Source organism: Acanthochromis polyacanthus, chromosome 5, assembly GCF_021347895.1.
Source record: "Acanthochromis polyacanthus isolate Apoly-LR-REF ecotype Palm Island chromosome 5, KAUST_Apoly_ChrSc, whole genome shotgun sequence".
In the NCBI taxonomy this organism is placed as follows: Eukaryota; Metazoa; Chordata; class Actinopteri; family Pomacentridae; genus Acanthochromis; species Acanthochromis polyacanthus.
In genome coordinates this window covers 9865651-9889443 of record NC_067117.1, presented here as the reverse complement: position 1 = coordinate 9889443, position 23793 = coordinate 9865651, and the positions used below count along the sequence as shown (strand labels likewise).

Below are 23793 nucleotides of genomic sequence, written 5' to 3'. Positions count from 1 at the left end.
TACTTTCCTCTTTAAAATACACAAAAGGTGTCCTGTCGGATTCATGTCAGGTAACATTCTTGGCCAGGTTGTGGTTTTTCACTTTTTTCTTCTTTAGAAACTCTCATGTGGTTTGGACAGTGTGCTTTGGATTGTTTTTTTTTTGCTGGACTATTCCTCTTTTGCCAAGTTTCTGGATGCTAAAGTCCTCTTATCAGTTGATATTTCTGTATACCCACAGGCATTCACGTTGCCATCTTCAAATAACATCTTACCAACACCTTTTGCACCTATGCAGCAGCATTGGTTGAGTAAAATTACAGAAGTGCTATATATAACCCACTTCAGTATGTGATATCGTAGCCTTCACACTGTCTAAGAAACATTTTAATGTTGTAGTTGGTAGATAGTGTTATTGTCCACTATATTTCACACACAATACCTTATGTGTGAAATCTTTATCTATAAACTATAGTTGTCTTTTAATTTAAGGAGGCAAAAAGTATCATGCGTTGTTCTGAAGTAGTAGTGTAGAAATATACAGTATCATGAAGTTACAACACTGAATATATAAGACAACAAAAGTACCAAAGTATTAAAATTATACTTGAATACAGCACTTGTGTAAATTACTAAGTTCGCTTTCACCACTGTCATTATGTAATTGCGACTTGAGCAAACTGACATCATGGAACATCCTAATCATAAGTTTAGAAATGTGCTGAAGAACAGCCTCAGACATGTTCTCGAGTAAAATGCAGCACCTTAGATAAGCTGTTCAGAGTGGGGTCCCACTGTGTTCCCACTGTGTCTTTTCTCAGCAGCACGACCACTGGACTGTGGAGGACTCGCATCATGCACCAAAGGGCTCCACAGAAATAACTGACCTCATTATTTAGAGCTTCAGTCAACTGTTATAAGCCTAACTACAACTTTGAAGGCATAATATTCAAAGCTTAGGTGATTATATTTAGGAAAAACACTAAGTTACTAGGCTAGTTAGAATCTAGATGGAAAATTTAATTATTAGAACATATATATATATATATATATATATATATGCGTTACTGATGCAACAAACAAAACAAAAGAAACAATATCTGTAATGCTTAAACTGATCTCTGGCAGTGATTTGTTTCCTTTAAAATTGGTATTGTTGCTTTAAAAATATATGAACAGAACAACAAAAGTGAACTTTAACTTCTTTATTTAATGTTGCTGCTCAAGTTTCTTGACTTAATTTTTGCTTTGTTTTTCATTTTACGATTAAAATGACTAAAATTAACCATTTCAACCTTCTATTATTACTTTGTGGCAGAGTTATGAGATGATTGGCGTACATTTGTCTGTCTGTGTGCAGCATTACTCAAAAACAAAATAACTGATTTGGATGAAATTTTCAGGGAAGGTCAGAAATGACACAAGGACCAAGCGATTAGATTTTGGCAGTTATGTGGCTTAAAGTCTGGATCCACGGATTTGTTCAAGATTCCCGTATCATTGCAAGATAGCGGCACGGTGTCATTGTAACTATGACAACACGACGATCACATGATTGTGATCCTACTACAAATCGACTGTTGTGGACTTATCTGATCTTATCTGTTGGAAATTATACAACGAATGAGCAGCCTTGGTGGGGTACTGCACTCTCTGATTGCTTTTCTTGTAATATCCATGTCCCAAGGGAAATTCAATGATAAGATGTATAGTTCAAAGCCCTTGCGTAGCAAAGCAACTTTATCAATAAATACAATTTCTAGTTACAAAATAAAGAGCAGGTGTTTTGGTAGACATTAGTGGTACAAAACGGTGGTATAAATCTGACTTAGGAGCTTTATTTAAGTCAACCCTAATCTGGATGGATAAACTTGGAATGGTGCAGGAAGATTTGCAGTGACTGAAAGCTCACCATAGCTGTGACTCAGACAACATGCCTGGGAGCATTACAGAATAATGATAATGATGATAGTAATCAGCACTGGGTCTGTCTTGAGTGATGTCGACAGCAAGCTGGTGCTCCTGGCATCGCAGTGACCACAAACCGAGCCAAGATATGAGCTTATGGCTCAGAAATCAAAAATAAGAAAAAAAAGAGGGAGAGAGAGAGACGCAATTACTGTAACAGAGAAAGGGATCTTTCAGCAAAGCATTTGACAGTCTGGAATCAACAAACAAAAGTCTAATAAACCCCATGTTAAACCGGTGGGAAAGGAGCAAACTCTTTTACCCATTAAGTCATGTCTATTTTCAAAACCTTTCACTGTGCTATCAAAGATTTAACTTAGAAATCACTGACTCCTCATATTCCTGTCAAATAATTCTTCTTATTTATTACACGGTCCATCAGCTTTATGTTTCTCGATAACTTCTGTTTTACCTTTCACCTCAGAACATGACACAAGAGGTAGCTTTAAACGACATTTCAACATTCTTGCACTAAGACGGTAAAGTTTCATGTTACAAAGAGTGTCTGCCAGCCTCTCTGTTCATCTGTCTGTCTGTCTGTGGCTGAGCCCAGATGTGGGCTGGTATGAAGACATCTGCACTGCCAGAGGTCTGAAAGCTTTGGAAGTTGCTGATCCCAAAGGATACCACTTGTCTTCTGATGACAGGCTGGATACAAAGTACATCAGGCACCAAGTGACTAAATCCCGTTGGATGTAGACAAGACAAGGCAAAGAATCTTAAAAAGGACTTCAGTATAAAAACAAAGATCAAATATCATACGTAAAGGGGAGCCACTTTCGTGCTAACGTCAGTACAGTAGTTGGTAATTAAATAGTCACAAATAAGAAAAAGAATAAATCTGTAGCTGAAGTTGAATTATTTACTTTGATGACTTTAAAGTTCCTTAAAACTTGGTTTCTTTACAACTATGCATATCTACGAGTAAATCACTGCTACAAATAAATAGAGATACAGCTCACAGCTTAAACCTGGAATGAGGAGTTTTACATATACACTGGTTACATTCAAGTCCTTGAAAAACAAGCTCACACAATCCTGATTACATCTATCAGTGTCAGTTGAATCTCTCTGGAAGTTCACCAGAGTTTTAAATCAGTTTTTTAAGACAACATTCCTGCACTCAATGCACCAGCAGCAGATACATTTTACATAGTATTGCTGTCATCGCAAGAAAGGGGACACAGAAGTCTTGCACTTAAGGTTTAACGTATCTCAACTAATCTGCTTCAGGACTGTGTGTGTGTGCGATGACAACAGCCACATTTTGAATCAAATACGTAATGCAAAATTATGATTGGTGGATGGACATACATATAGATAGGTCAGTTTTCCAAAAGATATAGAAGTTTGCAACTATTGAATCAAGGTGGGTTCAAAGAGCAGATTGTCAGCTTTAATTTGAAGGTATTCACATCCAAATTACAATTTGTAATTTGCAGTGACAGCTGTTTTCTGTTTATCTGAAGTTGACTCTAACTGCGGTATTTGTATTCGAAAGCTGTTGCTGTGAACCGGTAAAACATACATTTTAAGGAGCTCAAATGAAACGGAACACTCTTAGGTCACTAAAACAAAACTAATCCATCAGAGAGACAGTGGGAACATTACATGAAAGACCAAATCGACAGTTTGGTACCTTCTGAGAAAACCAGAGCATCAGAAAGATCTGGATGCCCTTGAAAGACAACAGTGGTGGATGATCACAGGGTCCTTTTGACAATAAAGAAAAACAACTTCACAACATCTAGCCAAGTGAAAGACACTCTCCAGGAGGAAGGTGTATCATTTTCCAAGTTTGTCATAAGAGAAGACTTTGTGAAAGCAATTACAGAGGATTGGATTTCACTAAATGAAGACAAAACTAAAGGCAGAAAGAGTTGTTAACAGACAACAACTGGCAGGTAAAACCATTCACTGGTGATGGCTATGGGTTTCAGACTTCAGGGAGTCATTGCTTGCAAAGAATACTCAAAGTATTAATTACAGGTTGCCTTCACTCCTTCATTTCACAATTATTATAGTGCTATACAGACCTAGAATTATGAAAATTGTCTCACTGTACCAAAATTTCCAGACGTAACTGTGACTTCCTTCCATCCACTGTAAGTAAGTGACAAAGCACATCAAAAAATAAAACACTCCTGCACTTCTAACAGTTACTGTAACTTTGAGATGATGCTGGGAGGAGTCTTTTCTGTGCACCAATCAGAATGTTGTATTTTTTTTTATTTAAAATGTGACACAAGCACAATGGCTTATCTGCAGAAGTTTTCATCAGTCATGTCAAATTATGCAACCTTTAAATGAACTTATCTATCATAGTGCAGGATGCTGTCATGGCTTGGAAGGTATGAATTAGAGACAGGTGACCCATTGGAAGTGCTTTACCTTCAATCAAAGGACGAGAAGAGCCTCTAGGCACCACTTCTGGCTTTGTCACAGAATGAAGGCACAAAAACAAAAAAATAGTAATTACTGTCTTATATATCACCAAGGCACGATGCTACTAAAAAGCAAAACAGATGACGGCTTCAGACAACTATTGAGAGTAGGGACTAATTGGCCCCTTTGAACGACATAAACACACTCCAGTTGCCATACACAAACAAGGACAAACCACATCAGAAGTGCTTCAGGGGTATATCACCACACGTGATTGTAGAGGAATGCTGCCAAGAACCGTCTGAAGTGATTAAATGATGAGCAGACCTTGGAGTGAAGTGAACCTCCGCATTTGTCGTCGGCCACATCCTCCACTGTGGGTTCAGATTTTATGTAAACATGACAACAGAGAATAAGCAGGGACTGACAGTTGTGGGAAGCATGTGGACCGCAGCAGCAACTCCATTGTAACTGCAGCTTGTGTGAAAGTGTGATCACATCTATACAACTGCCAGTGTTACTTATTCAGAGCTCAAGAATGAGACAAGAGTTACAACAAAATGGTACGTGCATGACCACTAAAGTGTTCATAATGGCTCAACAATATATCAGAGCTGTCACTCAATGAACAGAGTCATTCATTAAAGCGATGTTATTGCTTTTTCTCCAATGAGACACTTTGTAGTCGGCCCGCAGCCATTACCTTTGCCCTCAGGCCTCTGTACTCTGACATGACCTGTATTTGGCACATGTAGGACCACAAGAAGAGCACAGGTGTGAGTGTATTCCTGCCTGTGTCTGACTCCCATCATCCCAAGTGTTAGCCTTGGTCAGGCGGAGTCACTGACAGCCCCACACCCTTCGGCCAGGAGCCCATTCACTGCCAATCACAGAGCAATATAACTGCCAGAGAGTTTACGGACTGATAGCTTCCAATAGAGGGAGGATCAGGGTGTTGAGGCTCCTTTGCATAATTCTCCCCAAGCAAGGGCCCCTAGGTGCCCATTGATGACAGCTATCATTCACAATGCAGAACAATGCTGGTGGCGCTTCATGTGTAGAAAGGGAAGGGGGGTAGATGATGGCATCAGTGATATCAAACAGTCTTATTTAAAGGGAGGCTGAGGGCAAAACTTAACGGGATGGGCCTTATAGTGAGGAGATGCAAATGTAATTGACTGAACAATATAAAACCTCCAAGATTAGGACTATATTCCAGTGCGTGTTCGAGCCACAACAATAATTTGTAAGTACATGACACTGCAGTGATGCACAGTACCTATAAAAAGTATGCACAGCCCTTAGAAATTTTCTCCTTTTATTGCTTTCCAACATTAAATCAAGGTCAATTTAATTTGGCTCTTTGACAAAAATTTACAAAAAAATGTCATGTCAAAATGAAAACAGATTTCTATAAAATTATGGCAATTATTTAAGAGAACAACATGTAAAATAAGTGATAACTATGCATCCCCTTTTAGTGAGTCACCTAATTCGACACAGGTGCAGCCAATTGGTGCTACAAGTCACGCACTTAGTGAAATAGAGATCATCTGAGTGCAATGAAGTAACTAGTATAAAGACACCTGTATATGGAGGGTCCAGTCACCAGTGTATGAGTACATGTGTAGGCTTGCAACTACATCATGAAGGCAAAAGAACACTCCAAGCAACTCTGTGAATTTTTTTTTAAACATAGGTCAGGGGGAAAAGTCAAGAAAATTTCCAAGTACTGAATATCCCTGGAAATGGAAAGAATATGACGTGTGTAAATCTGCTGAGAGCAGGTCATCCTCGAAAACTGAAGAGACTAATGAGAGAGGCCACCAAGACACCATTGACTTCCTGAAGGAGTTACAAGCTTCAGCAGCTGAACTGTAAGAGGTGTGCACAAGAAATGCTGTCTCTTCTTAACCAGTCAATGCTTTGTGTGATAATACAAAGAGAAAGCCACTGTTGGAGAAGGCTCTTATTGAATCTCAAGTAGATATTATCAAAAGACTTGTGGGATTGTTGTGTAGAAAAAAATTCTTTGGTCTCATGAGACCAAAATCTAATAATTTCACACTTTTTACTGTTTATATGCTGAGTTTTAGGTAAACCTATCCTGTCATTTGTGCATGAATACTGATCACCAAACATTGTGTTCTGCAGATGTTTTCCATTTTCTCAAAGACCTCCATTAAGCCCATCAGGACCAGCTTGTTTAGGGACTCAGTGGTCTTAAGCTGTGCTGGGCAGAAACTCACTGGGCATCAGTGTTCATGGATCTTCTGTCCTGACGATTAAGTCTTTCATTCAAGCACGAAGTAATCAGAAGTAAGCCAGGCCAGCTTAGTTGCCACAAAGTGCTCTGAACATATAGAGGGGCTGTCAGTGCTGCATTTCCCAAAGCTTGATCATGAGTCTTACAACAGCCACAAAGGAAGAGGTGTCATGAAACTACATAGGCTGCAGTGTGGAGAAAATCATGTGCTTATTGAGAAGTTAGTAAGAGATGCATGTGAAGTATTGGATACATATGGGATACTGTATCCCATATGTTTTCCAGACAGTGTAAGGTCAGGTCAGGTCACTGTAACAAATTGTCTCTGCAGTTTCAACATGCAACAAAATCTGGGAGGGCCTAATTTGACGGAGACATGGATGACTCTGGTACAAACTTGACACTAAAAGGAATTTCCTGTCGTGTGGTGTTATCTGAAAAACAACTGAATCCTCCACTGTTTTACTTCAACAGCTCAAATTCAACAATGGAGTTGCTGATAAAATACTTGGGCTTCTGGTGGAAAGGCCAACTGCTGATGTGAAGAGATTCCCATTCACTTGTAGACAAAGGCTATCACTTAAACAGGGTTCAGTGGAGAGGCTTGGAGAGCTGACTGTAATGGATCAGAATCAGAATCACCAGCAAAGAGCCAAAAAGGTGTTTTTAATCAAACAGCAAGCTGCTGATCAGCTTTAGTCTGTCTGGGACAAGTTTTCAAAACTCCTACTTTTACTGTAGTTAGTTTTCAAACTGTACTGTATCCAATGACAATTACAGAAAATGCCCATGAGTAAAATACTAAAAATTGCTTCATACAACTTTGCATAGTGACAGAAATCTCATTATTACCTTCATAGAAACTAAAAGCCACAATGTTTTATTCTTACACACTTGTGCTGCTGATTGTAGCAGATTACAAACAAACAACTGAAGCACAAAATAGAAGAAGAAGACAAAAAACATTTTTAATTGAAACACAGCATGAATCTTTCTACTCACCATACTGACAACTGGGCCCATTGAACCCTGCAGGACAGTCACAAAGCTGGGTGGACCCCTCCTGACACTGGCCTCCATTGAAGCACACGCCGTAGCTGCACATCGCTGCATTTGTTCATGTGGACAGATAAGGAGGTAAAAGAGGAGAGACAGAACAAACAGGTGAGTGAAGCACAGACACCTGGCTGTTGTCATGAGATGTCTACATCTGTGGTTTCAAACACTGACCTCTTTCTATCAAAGACTTATCATCAGCCTGTTAGCTCCTGTCTAAAGAGGAACCTTTATTCAACTTCATTCACACTAACCAATGAAAGAGGAATCCTCCACTTGGCTTTGAGAAGAGGAGCAGGCTTTTTGCCAAGTAAAAGAAAATTTCTAAACTATATTTCCGTGAAATCGGTGATACAAGATTGGCAGCTACAACTTGTCTGACTTTTCTGGGAAACTGCCCTCTTCCCCATGTAAAATCAGAGAACTTTACCTGAAAATGACCTTGGATGATTACCTGGACTTTTGATCATTGTCATAAACTGACCATACATATTTGCCTTGATGAGTTATGAGGTAAAGCCACGGGGCGAGTGATGCTCATTCATCTCTTGGAGCCAGCAACCCTGCGTCCATAAATCCCCATAAGTCAAACTGCTCACGCTAGTTAAGACGTGAAATTCAAAGAATTTGGGACATATAAACAGCGAGGGCCACTCGGTAGCTCAGAACATGTGAATGTACCTCAGTGGTGTTCCATCACATTCCATAAACTCAAACAACACTCACATTAATCATGACAGCCTCCACCTAAACCTGTGTGTGTGCATGTACAGTACACGTGTGCTCGAGTCTCTCTGCCAATCTGACAGATTTTGAAGCTAATATGCCCGTTAAGTAAGACGCAGCTGTTTAAGCCAGGATTGTTGTTTGCATCCTCCTGAGAGAGCACAGTTCTTAGTGACGACAGGTCCAGAAGATTTAGGTCTATCATTGCTGTTAGTGCAACAAGTGGACACTGAGTGAAAAAACACAGTCCCTGTAATCATAAGTGGAAGACAAAATGCCAATCCTGCCTAAGATGACTGTAAGATGGCCGTCTTGAAGTCAGATTAATTTTGCATCTTCTGCCAAACATGCATTTTTGTCCATCTAATCCCACCAGATGCAGCATGACCTGTCATCACTCCGGGTGCTGGTCTGACGCCATTTATTGGCCATATATGGACATAGTGATGGTCTCATTGTGCCCCTTACAGTTTAAACAGAAACATCAGGGCGAGTTCAGCTTGCTCCCATCAACAGATCTCTACCTTATCTTTTTTTCCTTTTTGCTGCTCCTCCTGCTTTAACTACATGCACATTTTGTTGCGTTCTGTATTGCATGTATAGTAGCAGTGCGTCTAGTGTTTCCAACTGTCATACTGAGTTTATGTTTTTATGCACTTGTATTTTTATTCTGCCTTACTGTAAAAAGATTATTCTCTTGTGGGCCAATCAAGGGCTGGAATCATAGACTGTATATAAACCTTAAGTGACATAACCCGCAGGTTTCCTGAGCAGCAGTTTTGTAGCTCAGTGTGGTGACTTTGGCCATTGCCATCTTGGCAGTGCCTGACTCCTAACTCCCAGCTAACCACGCAAATGAGCAAAGAGTTGGCATGTGAGTAGAGCTGAAGCGGGCCAGGCAAACATCTCCGAGCCCTGGACTGTCCTCTTACAGTAACAACATGTCACTCAGAGTGGTTAACCCTTTAAGCTTCAGTCAATTCCAGCCGTTTTCAGTACAAAAAATCGCTAATATTCTATTTTTAAATAAAAAAATGACGAAAAATACAGGGAATATTGGACGCACATCGCGAGGTGCATTTCCTTGAAAACGACCGATTCGTGGATTTTATACCGACTTCAGGACATGTTTTGGACAAAACAGTTTACTGGCTTGTGTTGTCTGGATGTAAAAGGTTGGATTATGGCCGTTTTTTGTGGAATCTTTTTTCTGTGTGTAATAATGAACCCGGAAATGTGAGTCGCGCTGTGTGCGTTGAAGCCGTGTATAGAGAACGGATGGATGAATATTTGTTTTTGTCGGACAAATGTGTTTTTCTCACCCGCTGTGGTAATCACATCTGAAAGTGGTTTATACCGGCGGATTCATGAGAATCTAAGCTTTCCATCTGCGTATAGTGTTTGTATAATCGCATTTGCAGCCATCGGACATTCTTGAAATTCCTATGCAAATTAGTAGGTGTACCGCCGGCGGTACACCTACTACGCACTGAAGCGTAAAGGGTTAAATAATATCATGCACAACTTTAAGCAATAACACAATTTAAACTGGTGAGATATATAAAATATCACCCACTGCCCAGTGTCATGAAAGACGAAATTAGCAATAAAGACCAAAACAACATTTGTACCAGGCTGTAAACATGTTTAGGTCTGCTGTAAAGTTGGGCTTTTTAACGTAGGGGTCTAATGGGATTGAATTTTGGGGCCAGCCTCAAGTGGTTGTTCATGGAACTGCACATATTGGCTTTATAGTTCAGGCCTAGAGGTTGCCACTTTTTGTGAATGGACAAGACAACTATAAATACCCTTAAAATAATTAGTTAACTAAAAATCAACATAAACCTAGACAACATAAACCCTTGGAGAGGACATCCCCACAAACGGCAATACCCTGTCTTGCAATTTTAATGAAAATGATCTAGAGCTGCACCTAAAATTTAATGGAATCTTCCTTTATCCATGCTCCAGCGCTCCACCAAGATACGAAAATTTGGTTTGGTGACTTTTGCAAGCTAAGACAGAATGTTTCTCTAGTTTAAGTAACTGAGAAAGAAAGTTTAAAAATTCAAAGACTTGCTGTTATTTTCTGTTTTACAGACTTCTGGCCTCCATAAAAAGTGAAACTGAATACATGTTTTTGGATTTTGGGAAATTTTGATGGGCATGTCCCACTATTTGAGCGCATTTTTATGGAACACATCAGTTACTGATTTGTTTATAAAATAGCAGACTTATGAGAGTTTTAAACAGATTATTAGTCGTACCCGTCCTTTAAATACTTTTAACAGATGTACAATAAAATGGCAAAGGAAATGAGAGACGCTTCGGGGTGTGAAAACATAAGCTGGCTTAAGTCTTTCTACGATCAGGCTTCAGCTTTACCATGTCAGCAGTACCCTGAGGGAATAACATAACATTTCCAGACAAAGAAGTTGAATGTGAAGAAGTGGTTCCTCTAATAATCACAGATGAGCCGGAGTAATTTCATGCATGTCTCTCAGATGGCTCTGCAGAGACCAGCACTCAGCCTAAACATCCGTATGTCATCTGGCTCCGTCCTCAGACACCTGCTTAACAGTTGGACCATCCAGAGCGTCTGCAGTGGATAACCCACACATACATGCGCACTATAGTGTATAAAACACACAATCCAAATAAGACATCAATATCTCTTCTTTGCAGCCTTCCGTATAAACACCAATGCTTCACTAAACACTGCAAAATACATCGATGTTGTGCTCAGCTGCTTATAATTCAACACGCTGCCCAATTTGTGAAACCAGTGAAATTCTATTCCAACAAGAATACCAGCTCACCACCACTAATCTCCCCATGATGACTTCCAGTTCCTCAAGACTGTGTGGCTACAGACGCCACGATACAGTAACATATCCATCCCTTCTTGTGTGATTATTCTGTCTAATGTGCGGGAATTTTTTGGTGCGGTGAAAGTAACAGATGACAGATGAGCTGGAAAAAAAAGAAAAACATTACTCTGCGGCCAGGTTTAATTGCACTGTTTCAGCAAGATCCAAATTTTATAGAACAGTGACATTACCACCAGCTGTGAGAGATCACATTAATGAGACATTGGGGGAAAAAAGCTTTAAATTAACAAAATCACCAGCAACAAAGCAAAAGGTCAGATGTCTCTCAGAGTCACTTCAGAGTAGCATGACTAAGCGACAACAAGGGGAATGTACATTCCCCTTTCAGAGATGTGAGACACACAAGATTGTTGGCAGCTAACCAGGGCATTTTTGGGCAGCCCCCTTCCTGAGCCCCGTATGCCGCTTAATCTTCCCTGAAATAATTCCTTAATGTGGCATGCAGCGTGGCATAAAACTCACTCTCATCTGTTGCTGTGAATGCCTCCGCTCCATTACAAAGACACCTTCTCTGAGAGGATTAGCAGCTTCCACAAAAAGAAGAGACAGACAGAGCAGGGCTCAGCGGCTCGCGCAGAGAAACTGAAAACCCGCGGGCAGGTGTCACCCTTACAGCTTCTGAAGGGGATGACCACATCAACACAGAGGAACCCCTGTGTTTGTTTAGGCTCCGTCGATCTGGTTAACCCCCAGGGAGCGACCCAGAGGGAGACCACATTTGGGGCAATTCACAGACACAAAGGCCTGCGCTCAGGGCTCCGTTTGGTGCCATAATTGGTACGCGCACAGCCAAGCACTGTATTTTGAGGCAACAAATCATGTTTTGCTATGCAGAGGAATGTGTCATTTCAAAGAGTTCTTGTGAAAAATAGGGCTAGCTATGTCAGATGATCTCTGACAGGTTTCTTTGAAAGGCTTTAAATGCCATTTGAGCTAGACTCTGGGATGATTTGACAAAGCAGGCACAATAATGCTGTATGCTTAGCAAAAAATGTTTGGTCTGCAAGACGCTACAATTAGAATATTTGGGGCATCTCTTTCTCTGCGTGTCAGCAGCATTGTACAAATTCCTGAGAAGAAATACGCTCGTCTCCATTAGTTTAATGCAAAATTTGGCATTCAGCCACATAATAAAGCAAAAACCTTACTGAAAAAAACACCTGTTGTGATGTAGCACTGCAAGTATTTGACCCACTTCCTCTTTTGTACAGTGCCATCAATTTTACGACATGCTAATGGCATACATGTAACCAAGACCAAACTGAAAATAGAGTATATAATGCCAATAAACTCCATGTGTAGTTGAACAAACAGAGTTTTTAACACTGCTGCTTTCAAATGAAAAACAACTTTACGGGAAACTAGTTTTTACGGTGTCTTTATTGCAATTACTATTTTCTAACCTCATAGCTAAACTCAACCATATGAAATTAAACAAGTGATGTCCATCTCTCTAGAACAGCGTTCCTTTCCTGTGTGAGTAGCTTAATAATGTTCTTTTAATGTGTCATTGATTGCATTAAATTAACATGTTGACATTTGCTCCCAGTAAAGAATTTAACAGCGGTTCAACAGGATTTCAAAATGGCTTTAAACAAGAGCAGCCCAACTCATGTCCACACAGCCACCATCTTACAATAAGTCTGCATCTGTAATGCTTTAGATCCAAGTTTACTTCTTGTCTGAGGACTTCATATTTGCTCATCAGACACATAATAGATGAAGTGTAATTCTCCAAACTACACCTGTCGCATGTTCTTCCAGCAGCATCGACAGCCTTCAACAGACCTGAAGTTGTTGAGACTAAACTGGTGATTTGCTCACAGCCTCATGTTTGACAGCAGTTCCACAGACTTTAACAAATGTGACAGCTTTAATTTGTTTGGAGTTTTCTGCTGACCTTGCTACAACTGCTGCACGCTACCTATTAGAGCAAGAGGAATGTTGGGTAACCAGAGGCAGTGTTTCAATGAACCAAACAATCTAAACTACACCAGTGTTTTGTTGCGTAATGCACCATGCAATGTTGTTTTTGGTCCATTTCTCTGTATGTGTCTCTGTCTGTGTCTATTTGTATTCAGCTATGCACAATGCGGTCCCCATGACCACTGGCATAGTTATTGCTGTGTTCCATGACACACTCAAACACACACAAAAGACCACCCATGGATAGACAGGGGACCATTTCCTCTTTTCGGGCTACAGGGCCTATTTCACATGTAGCTACCTTCGCCAGTCCCACCATAAAAGGGGGCCAGTTCCTATTCAGCAGTTAACGAGGACGACAAACTGGAGAAGCCATTGTCCCTGCTCCTCAGCCCCTGTCACAAAGCTTATTGTTGCCGTCAATCAGCATGGCTGCTGGTTTCCACTGCCGGCTAACCCTGTCCATCCTCACCCGTCCCGTGGCTACATGCTCAGTAAAAGGTTTAGCTCACTGATTGAGTGGTCCTCCAAACGCTTAAGTGGAGGAAGTCGCCATCGCAAAGTCAAGAGCCCTTCACTGGCAGCAGAATCAGATAGACACTGAGCAAATTGAAGTCTTTTCAAAATACACAAAAGTCACCTCAGATGCACTTGGAGTTTTTCAAACAACACATTTTGCCTCCAAACACCACCTGGCAGACTTTTGTAGGGAAAAATAGATGGGAAAATCTTAAGCAGAACATTTGCAGAGGAAGAACATACCTACACAGCAAAAAAAAAAAAAAAACTTATAAAAAGGTTCATTCATTCAGTTTGACTCCCCTTTGTGCATTCTTTATGCAACAAAGCTGGAAAACATCAGAACTTGGAAAACAAAAACTCCAAATCTCAGATATCTGCAAACTTGCTCAAGAACTCTGATTCAATACTATTGTGAGTATGGAAAACACATGGACCTTTATAATTATATGATAGTAGCCTGAAACTGACAGACATGGAAAACAAGAGGGAGGGGGTCAAATTAGCAGAATAGAAATGTGAAAATAACCAGACGTTTGCTGCGCTGTGGTATATGCTTTCCCCAAACATGCGACTAATTATGCTAAGCAAAGAAAGCTGGAGCTCACAACAACTGACACGACGGATTGCAATATAGCAAGAGGATGTCAAGCTATGTGTTACTGATGGATGTAATGGGAAGAGAAGAAACACAGGTGAACTATAATGTAAGGGCAAAGGGGGGTGAACCAACAAACCACTCATCTAGTAGATGTAACACATGATTAGAGCCTCAATTCTGCTCAGCTGCCTCACAATAACCACAGGTCATTAGCCTAATTACCTTACACTGACTGACTGATTTTATTGGACAAGAGACACACACAGACAGGAAAAGGAGACAACGAGCCACATAAAGAAACCTCAAATGTCCCAGACAGTAAATCCCTATCTCAACACAAAGCATTCCCATCTTTCTCTCATTTGGGGTTTTTCAGAGGATTTGCTAAAGCTGTACATTTTGCAAAGCAGATTTTCCCTTTCTGGATGTCGGAGGTGATGTTGAAAACAGCCACACAGATTGCATTGTGCTGACTGAGGTACAGTGCAGATAGCACACAGCAAAGTGTGCAGAAGTGGGAGGATTGTGGTGTGAGCTTCCTTTTATCCCGGTTCAATGGCTCAGAGAAAAGGGTGATTAGTTTGTCCCATCTCAAAGTGCTGCCACGTCTTTGGTTACAGAGATAAAAGCCCTGCCTCATGTTGAAGAGAGCAGCCATTGTCACGAGAAACAGAGAAAGAGAGAAACAACCCTCCCTCCCTCCCTGACTTAAGTGAGGGGAGACACTGGGCAGTCCTGAGAAATGAGAAATGTCTCTTTAAGACATTTCTTTTTTGAGTGTTTTAAAACAAACCAGACTCATCATAGAGCAGACAGTGTAAAGCTTGGCTGTATAATTTAATACTGTAACCTTTTCCCTGGAAACAAAGAGCTCTTTGAAGAGGCCATAATAAGACACTGATGACAGGGGCATCCAGGAGATCTTCTCCCACCACCCATCCCATCCACTTCCCATCAGAGGGCTATCCCAGAGAGTAATTTGGCTGTACTGGATGTGCGAGGGCTGGGCATTAAGCATATGGGTTGGTTCCAATCAGGGAAGGAGAAACAGGGAAGTGGGAATCTTTTTGTCAGTCTACCGGACAGGGGGACAAACTGTTTACAGGAAGGCTTTGCCAAGAGTCCGTCTATGGTATGCAGGCTATGCGATCTGGATCACTGGCTGTAAAATCCCATCAAAGGGCACTTCTTGGTCTCAGCGGTGTGAAGCTAAGCTTATCCACAAGGAGATGAGCTGCTGGCAGCCTCAGTGTGACCAACAGAACTACTTTTCCATACATGGAGTCGGTGGGGAGATTCATTTTTGTTTTTCTTTGTTCCTCATGCGCGGATCAGCAGGTGGTCTCTCCACAATGGCGCAGTCTGGGCGGCCTTGACTGTGATTGGCTGAGGTAAACACTGGACATACTTGTCTGTTTTTATATCCATAATGCAGCTCTGTGACCTGTAGTGTCATGTCACATCTGAATGGGAAAAAGTGGCATGACTATATGGATGTGAGCCAAGACTTAAATATGAGGCCACAGCGAGACCATTTGGGCTTTACTCTGCTCTGTACAGTACATATCCAGACAAGCAGAGGCTGACAGCAAGGCGATCTATCTTAAACTACAGGAGTGCTGCAGAGTCATGACCGCTCTTAGATTGTAAATGTTTTTTGCTGAGTGCTGAACAAGACGCTACAACGCAAATCCGATTTGAGAGCAAATGTCAACTCTTAAACTCTTTCAACACTTAAGGCTTGTTTTTCGCCCAGCATCCACATCTGAATCTGGTTTGAGTGCTGTAACAACACAAGTGCTGTGGGCACGACACTGACTGATAACATCTGCTCAGGAGTCTGCACGGGCAAAGCACCTCTTGACCCTTTTGACCTTTTTGAAACTCTTTCATTCAGTGCCAATGGTGAAGTAATGTTTGAAGCGTCTCCCCCCTGCTGAGTCAAGACATATTACCTTTTAGTAAATATAGCCACCTGCCTGTGCTCTGCTTCATGCAAGAAAGTCACAATCAATGAAAAATAACTTTATTTCTTTAGGAATAAGTGTAAAAACTAAAGATACTTACGATACAGACATCCTGCCTCTGCATTTAGCTGAGACCATCCAGGGCAGCACTTGTACACAGTCTGATAATCCTGTCTGTACACTTGTCTGTATGCCGTGTAGTACGCCGTCCTGTTGACATGACAAACATCCAATTAAAATCGCTCAATCAAACCTGTTAAAATAGCAGAGACTAGACATACAATGAAACTTATAAAGCTCACTAGAACTTACATTTGTTTTTCAAAGTACTCCACTGTAAAACAGTATCCAACTAGATGCCAAGTTCAATCAATATTTTCAATAGGATGCTTTCGTTTAGTTCCCAGAATGTTCTTTTCCAAGGCAGGATAACTAAAGTCATTCTAAAAATGCTTGGGGATATCACTATTAGACTGCAATGCTCTACCGTTCTCAAAACCTGTTACATTGCTAACACTCGGTCTTTATTATCAGGTAACACTACAGAACATTGTGGTAACGTTTTATAGATCCACAATATGTTACCTCGACAACATTCCCAAAATGTCCTCAAAGCACACGCACAATGTTGCACCTCTGTGAACATATCACTACAGGAACGCTTCTTTGTTATTATGGCGAAAAATGTTCCACTTTTAATATATCATGCTACAGGAAAGTTCTAAACATTCTGTGTAATATAGACAGTTCTGTTAACCCATGAACCTAAACATTTGTTGAATGTTGGTTTGAGAATGTTCCTCCTTTGTTAATATGGAACATATTCTGTGTTCATGACAACAACCTCTCAGTGTTGACATTTTTAAAACTATATCAAGTGTATAGGGACATTACTTGAAGTGACAATATTCTTAAAATGCTTCCTGAACATTTGGTTGGAAAAATTATTCAAACTTTACCTTAGGTTTTGCTACATTTTCCTGCCAGTTGGGTAATGCGTGTGAACATACATGTAAAAATACAGAGCCTCTAGCTTAATATTCATAGGAATAATCTTTAATGTTTCGTGTGGCAGACATCTAATCTAATCAAACAGCTCTGGGTCTTTGAACCAAACTTTCCCAGGCTTTCAAGACACCATTTTAAAGTGTGAGACTGTCAGGCTTGACTTCAGAGAACAGTGCCCATCCCTGTACTTTGGGACACCTCTCATTTCTCCACAGTCATTACACATTGTGGAAACATGTTTTGTTTGCAGCGAGTAATTGTGGCCTTGGCTGCCTTCAAAGCAACCTTTGACTTTGCAACATGGTAAATAATGCGGAGAAAGCAAGCATCAGCGGCACAGCGAGAAACTGTAAGAGACAACCTGAAGACCGGCTAAAATGTTAACATTGGGACTCATCTTCAAAGGAATGTTGGTTGCAGAGATGCCTGTGTGTTAACCCCAGTGAAGTGGGGCTACAACTTGCACTTAACTGTATGAACAGGACAGGAGCGAGAGAGATGAAGAGGTGAAGAGGAAGGAGGAGATCAGGAAGCTGGATATTGCATCCTGTTTGACTCTGCTTGGAGATGGAGCTTAATAAAGGATTGTGGCCTCTTGGATAAATTCTTCTGGCTACATGAGTCATAGAGGCAACACAAAACCATTAATTAATGCCTTGCTCAAGCCAGAGCTTAATCAGCAAAGCACTGCATTCCCTGCAGGTGAGGTTGGGAGTGTTTGTATAAGAGCAGAATCAGAGGCTTTGAGTTGAAAGGGAGGAGTAGACAGGCTACAAATGAGGCGCATTACTCACCTTCTCTCGTAACCCATGCACCACGACTGCCCCACACAGCCTTGCTTCCACACTTTAACCATGCGTGTAAAGGCCTGCACACAGGGCTGCCTCTGGGCGACCAGCGTCACCTCCCTCTCCACGCACACATTGGGCCTGGGACAAAAATAGAGATAAAAATACTTAACATGTCAGAAAGATCCGCTATGTTGTTCTGTACAGATGTACAGGTGGCAGCAGGGCAATTTATGACCGCTTAAGAAATGCTGTAGTGAAGATAGATGGATCAGGCTCGCATGAGGCGTTCTGGAGTTTTTTGACGATGTACTGCCTGTGAGGGCATTACCTGTGCTGAAGTGTGAGGCTGCTTATGATGTCTGGTTTTTGGTATTTTTTAACGACTTAAGGGGAATTCCTCATACATCACCTTTCAGAATGCTGGGCTGCAAAGTGCAAGATACCGCCTGCACTTCGGCTTGAGCGCAATATTCATCTGAAATGTGTTACCTGAAAGTGGCAAGAATTTTCCATTGCCCACCCACCCCAAAAAAGAAAGAAAAAAAAATCATAACCACATCAAAGAAGATCCCAATGTTCCAGAAATGAGCCACATTTGCTGGGAAACAAAAGCAAGAAAAATGAGGGACGACCGCTGTAATCACGTTGCAATGTTTTCAAAATAAATAAATAAAAGAAAAAACATGACACAATTCTCACATTATACCTGTGACTCAGACTGAATGTTGGCAGATAGAGGAGACTGTTAACATGTTTTCCCTCAGGTAAAATATGGTAAGCCTTCAACTCCAGTGTTTTGTCCTCCTTACACAGAGTCTGTCTGGGTAAACCAGCAGACCTGTCTTCAGATCATTCACTGCACCACCCAGAGGAGTCTCATCAAAACACAGAAAGAAGAAAAAGGAGCAATATGATCTTTGAAACATTCACTTTTTTGGTAACTCTCCAAGGACAGTCAGGAAGGCTTGACATATGGAGATCAGCAGGAATCTTAAGACAACATTCAGCTGCTCATCTCATAAACAATCGTAATCACCATCACCTCCAGCTGTACACATAGCTGCATATGAAAGCCCTTTTTGTTAGCGTCAGGTAACAGCACAGAAACTCTTCTCACACAATGCAGGCTCCATAGTTGTTATTTTGGGATATGAAATACCTGTCATAATTGACCAACTCTTCACTTTGAAGGGTGTAAAAACAAACAGTCTGGCAGAGTGAGGAGTGCTGAGCAGACCATCGACATGGAGCCAGTACTGATCATAATCAAGTAAATTATAGTGACACTATGCATGCAAACAAATACAGGCTATGATAAAGACTGCATGGCAACAAGATGAATGACTGATGCTTCATAAACAAGGGGGAAATACTTCAAGTTTCTGCTGTTGTGGCTCTGGTTCAGTTTAGTTTAAGACAAGTTTATGGATGTACAGGTGAACCAGCATTTTCACTACAAAGGATATACGAGGGTAAAAGAGTAGGCACCATCCCTAAGAACAAATAAATATCAGCACAAGGATATGTGAACAACAAAAATAGGGAAAAAACTGTACTTACATATAGGGCTGGAGATTGTTGGCATTGCTATAACGCAAAGCAGGAACCTCTTGAATAAATGTTAGGAAAAAAGAAAAAATAACACTGTACATTTTCCTCTTCTTGGATTAGCCAGCAGTTTAAAAACTCCTCACACATTCATTCACCAATGTATCTCATAGCGTCCGCCGGAAAAAAAAAATGAACAGCCAATATAAAAATAGATGCACATAATATCGGAGCAGTTAAAATTTGAAAAAAACAACAACAACAATTTATGCGCGTAAAGGATCTTCCGCGTGGAAATGCCCAACTCTGTCCAAAAATGACACGGCCATCACATGCGGTGAAGCTTCTCTCCCGCAGCCGGTGTTTGTGTGTCTGTGCGTGTGACAGACTGAAACACTGCAGCTCACCTACCGCTCGTCGCTGCAGATGTTGTGAACTGAAAACTCGCTGAGCGCGTCCTGCCTCCCTCCATTGACTTGGTAATGATAGCAGGGGTTTGGGGTGGGTGGAAGTGGGGGATGCAAAGAGAACTATCTATTATTCAAAGCTTCAACGGCCCCTGAAAGACGCCCTGCAGTCGGGAAAAGGGCGCTCACAGAAAGAGATTTGGAAACAAGCTTTTTCTCCACTGACTGGGATTTTTCAAAATTTGCGTAAATGTCGTCTCTACCGTGCGCCAGAGTAACTCTTCGTGTTTGGACGAGAACACAGACTGACGTGCGCGTTATATAGTATGATGGTATTTACATTGATGCCTTTAAGACTTTAGGATTACATTTTCACCGCAAATATCACGTTTATTTACTTCTTTTATCGACGGAGTTGAAAAAATACGCAACAGGCGCACAATCCATCCATTTTCCTGGATGGATATCCAGGAAAATTGAGTGATGCACTTTTCACCCGTGGAGCAGCAGAGGATGTTTGGGGTTGTGCCAGGGCAGGGTTTAAGCAGCTAGTGGTCACTCCGCGGGGCAAGCAGCTGATGGGACGGTCAAAGGGTCAGCAGCCAGGACCGACTACTGCTGCTCTCCAAACAAAACTTTCATTGCACGCATGTGTGTTCATGACCCGAGAGAGTGTCGGGTCAGCGCGGTCCGTGCAGCCCAGGAGCACGCAGCATGATGTTTTAATTAGCTTCCAGACATATCTGAGGTGCAGCCGAAGTGGGGACCGAGAACAAGGCGTGTTCTTTCACTGTAGCGACGAAAACGAGTTCAAAATCCGATTAATCTGTGTAATTCCTTGTCTGCAACACCTGCAACTCCTTATGAATCCGTTTGTAGGTCCCACTGTAAAAATCATTCATGATGCTAATGCACATAAATTAAAGTAACTTGCACTTATGATGGTCACACTCATGAATCAGTTCTGGGTGTATCATGAACTCCATCAAGAAATGATCAGTTACTTTAATCAATAATTATACCGCATAGTTGCTGAAATCCAACAGACAAGGGCATTTCAGGAACACAATCAGCACCTGTCAAAGCACATCAGTCTATTTTCACACAAAAATCTAAATGGTGTTTGAATCAAATTGGTCATCAGATGCAAACAACTAAATGTAATTTCATTACCAATAGTGCCGGAACTGATCACAGACCCTCAGGGGCCACAAAGGTGGTCTGTGTGGCAGCTATTTGTTTGGTAATATGACCTACAGAGGGGTGACAAATTAAAGGAAGCCCCTTGAACTCTAAAGAGACTGAGATCCGGAGGGCTCTGTCATGCTGTGGGGACATTTTGGTGGCATGGTTTGAGTCCACTTGTTCCTTTAGAGGGAAAACTCAATGTTAATCAGTACAAAGTTGCTCTGAGTGATTCCCTAACTTATGATAAAAGCAGGCCCGGGGTGGCTAATCTGGAGGACCGGGAGAAATTCCGGTGGGTCGGTCTGATGTTTGGGCCATGAGGGCCGGTGTTCAGTCATGGCTCTGGGTTGATCATTCTGCTGCTACCGCTGTTCCTGGGCCGCCTCCACTGACAGCTCTTTTTTGTTTGTTTGTTTGTTTGTTTTGCAGACGCACCGTGACGTAACACATCCGTGCACACAGTCAGAGGTGTTTGAAAGATGAAAACAGGAAGAGCAAGGATGGTGCGGAGAAGGCAAGAATTAAAAAGAGGAAAGCTCTGGAAACAGACTCAGCCAAATGTACAGAAATTGTAAACTTTTTCACTAAAGCTCGCGGTTTGAAACGACAAATGAGGCTGAGGAAACGGATACGGACTTTGTTGAACTTTGCAAACCACCGTTCAAGTTAATTATCAAATCAATTAATTGTGTGTCATTGTGGCGTAAAACATAACGTTATATAATTTAAATAATAGTATAATGCGGCCACATAACTGGGAAACTTTGTCCTGTAGCTCCTCAGAGTCAGAAGAAAGAGCCACAAGTCCAGAGTGGGAGGTAGGATTGTTCATTGAGTGAATATTATTAGAATGATGAAGAGTCTGGTGTAGACCTGCTCTATAGGAGAAGAGCCCTGAGATCTGAGATGATTCAGCTCTACATTAATGAAACTGACCTGACGACTTTGTAAAAAGTGGAGATTTGTGCTGAGAATTTTGACCATTTTAAAAATGTGATTTAGTGTCAGAGGCAGAGCCAGTAGTGATGAGAGGATTACTGCTGTCAGTATGGAAGGAACAGGTGAGCTGTTGGAACAGAGTGAACGAGCAAGCATTAGTTCCAATACTTTCTATGCCCAAACCATAGTAGTGACCCATTTTATTTTTTATCATTAAAAGAAAATAAATACACAAAGCCCACAATTGAAAGGGAATAGAATGAGATAAAAACATTTACTTTCATTACTGATGTTGTCCAGTTTTAATAAAGTTCATGCTACTTTTATAAAATGATGAAAGTGAGTAAATTGTATTTCTGTGATCTGTGTTTGACTTCTGTCTTTTCTCCTGTCATCCAGATGTTCAGAGGGAGCTGATGCCACATCTGGTTCACCCTAAGGTCTTGAAGTTCTCTGACTGGTCTTGACTGAAGATGGTCCTCTCACTGGATTTAAGGTTCAGATGCTCAGGAACAAACTCCACCAATAAGCCAACAGGGAAGCTTTACAGTAGGTTTATCAAATGTTGCTGTGAAGCATGACAACTAAACTCTCCACAAGGATCCACAATAAGTTGGACTTCTACATGAGAGCTTTAGTTATTCTTCATCTACTTCCTGAAAAGTTTGGTCAATACAAAAGACAAAAACTAATATTTTCAGCTAAACTAAAGACAGACTTTGTGATTTTTCTGCTTACATGCTGTGTTGTTGTAAACTTACTCTTTCAACCCCCTGGAAACCAGGGTTTGTCCTGTTTTTGTGTCACTCCTCGGCGACCCTACTATCCTCGGCGATACTATGGAACTAGTTTGACATGTTCAGATGTTCTATTTGTGAAAACTCAGAGATTTCAGGTATCAGAAGGTGGGTTTCAACTTTCTTTAACTTTCTGCTTCAACTTTAAACTACATTTACGGGGGCAGCATGGCTCAGTGGGTAGAGTGTCCGTCTTGTAACTGGAAGGTTGCTAGTTCAATCCTCGGCACGTTGAGCTCGTGTCGAGGTGTCTCTGAGCAAGCCACCAAACCCCTAATTGCTCCTGGTAGGTTGTGGTTAGTGCCTCGCATGGCAGCTTCGGCTATCAGTGTGTGAAATGAAGGGAGGTCAGCTTCCATCCAGATGTTCAACTTGATATCTTTACTTTGAGATTTTTAGCACCACAAACCTTTAGTATCACACTTTATTATCGTTTTTTTGGACAAAATTCATGATGACTTTTTTTTCAAAGAAAACTGCTCGCTAGTGTTTTTCACGGCCTACTTTACATTACTGACAGAGTATAGTATGGCGGGTTTTTTTGGACAAAATTCATGATGATTTGTTTTTTCAAAGAAAACTGCTCTATAGGGCGCCCGTGTAACTCAACAGGTTAAGCGGGCGACCCATGTACAGGTGCTGGTGTCCGACGCAGCGGCCCAGGTTGGATTCCTGCTCACGGCCCTATCCTGTATGTCTTCCCCCTACTCTTCTCCCCCGTTTCCTGTCTGCCTTCACTACAACTACCCAAATAAAGCCGAAAATGGCAAAAACAAAATAATAAAAAAAGGAAAATTGCTCCATAGTGTTTTTCACGACCTACTTTACATT

The 23793-nt window shown here is 41.3% G+C and overlaps 1 protein-coding gene across 2 annotated transcripts in view; it reads right to left on the bottom strand.

The window, feature by feature from the left end:
• The window catches only part of megf6b (multiple EGF-like-domains 6b), a 73050-nt gene extending 52760 nt beyond the window's left edge, over nucleotides 1-20290 (bottom strand). Inside the window, exons 1-4 of one of the 2 annotated variants that reach the window (XM_022219129.2) lie at nucleotides 19644-20290; nucleotides 18087-18221; nucleotides 16385-16494; nucleotides 7601-7705 (exon numbers count right to left, since the gene is read on the bottom strand). In XM_022219129.2, coding sequence (XP_022074821.2) covers nucleotides 7601-7705; nucleotides 16385-16494; nucleotides 18087-18221; nucleotides 19644-19735 — 442 coding nt within the window. In that variant the 5' untranslated portion in view covers nucleotides 19736-20290. Of the gene's footprint in view, nucleotides 1-4338; nucleotides 4382-7600; nucleotides 7706-16384; nucleotides 16495-18086; nucleotides 18222-19643 lie in introns of those variants that run through there. The other variant, XM_051947776.1, reaches the window with a different exon arrangement.
• Nucleotides 20291-23793: the final 3503 nt, after the last annotated feature.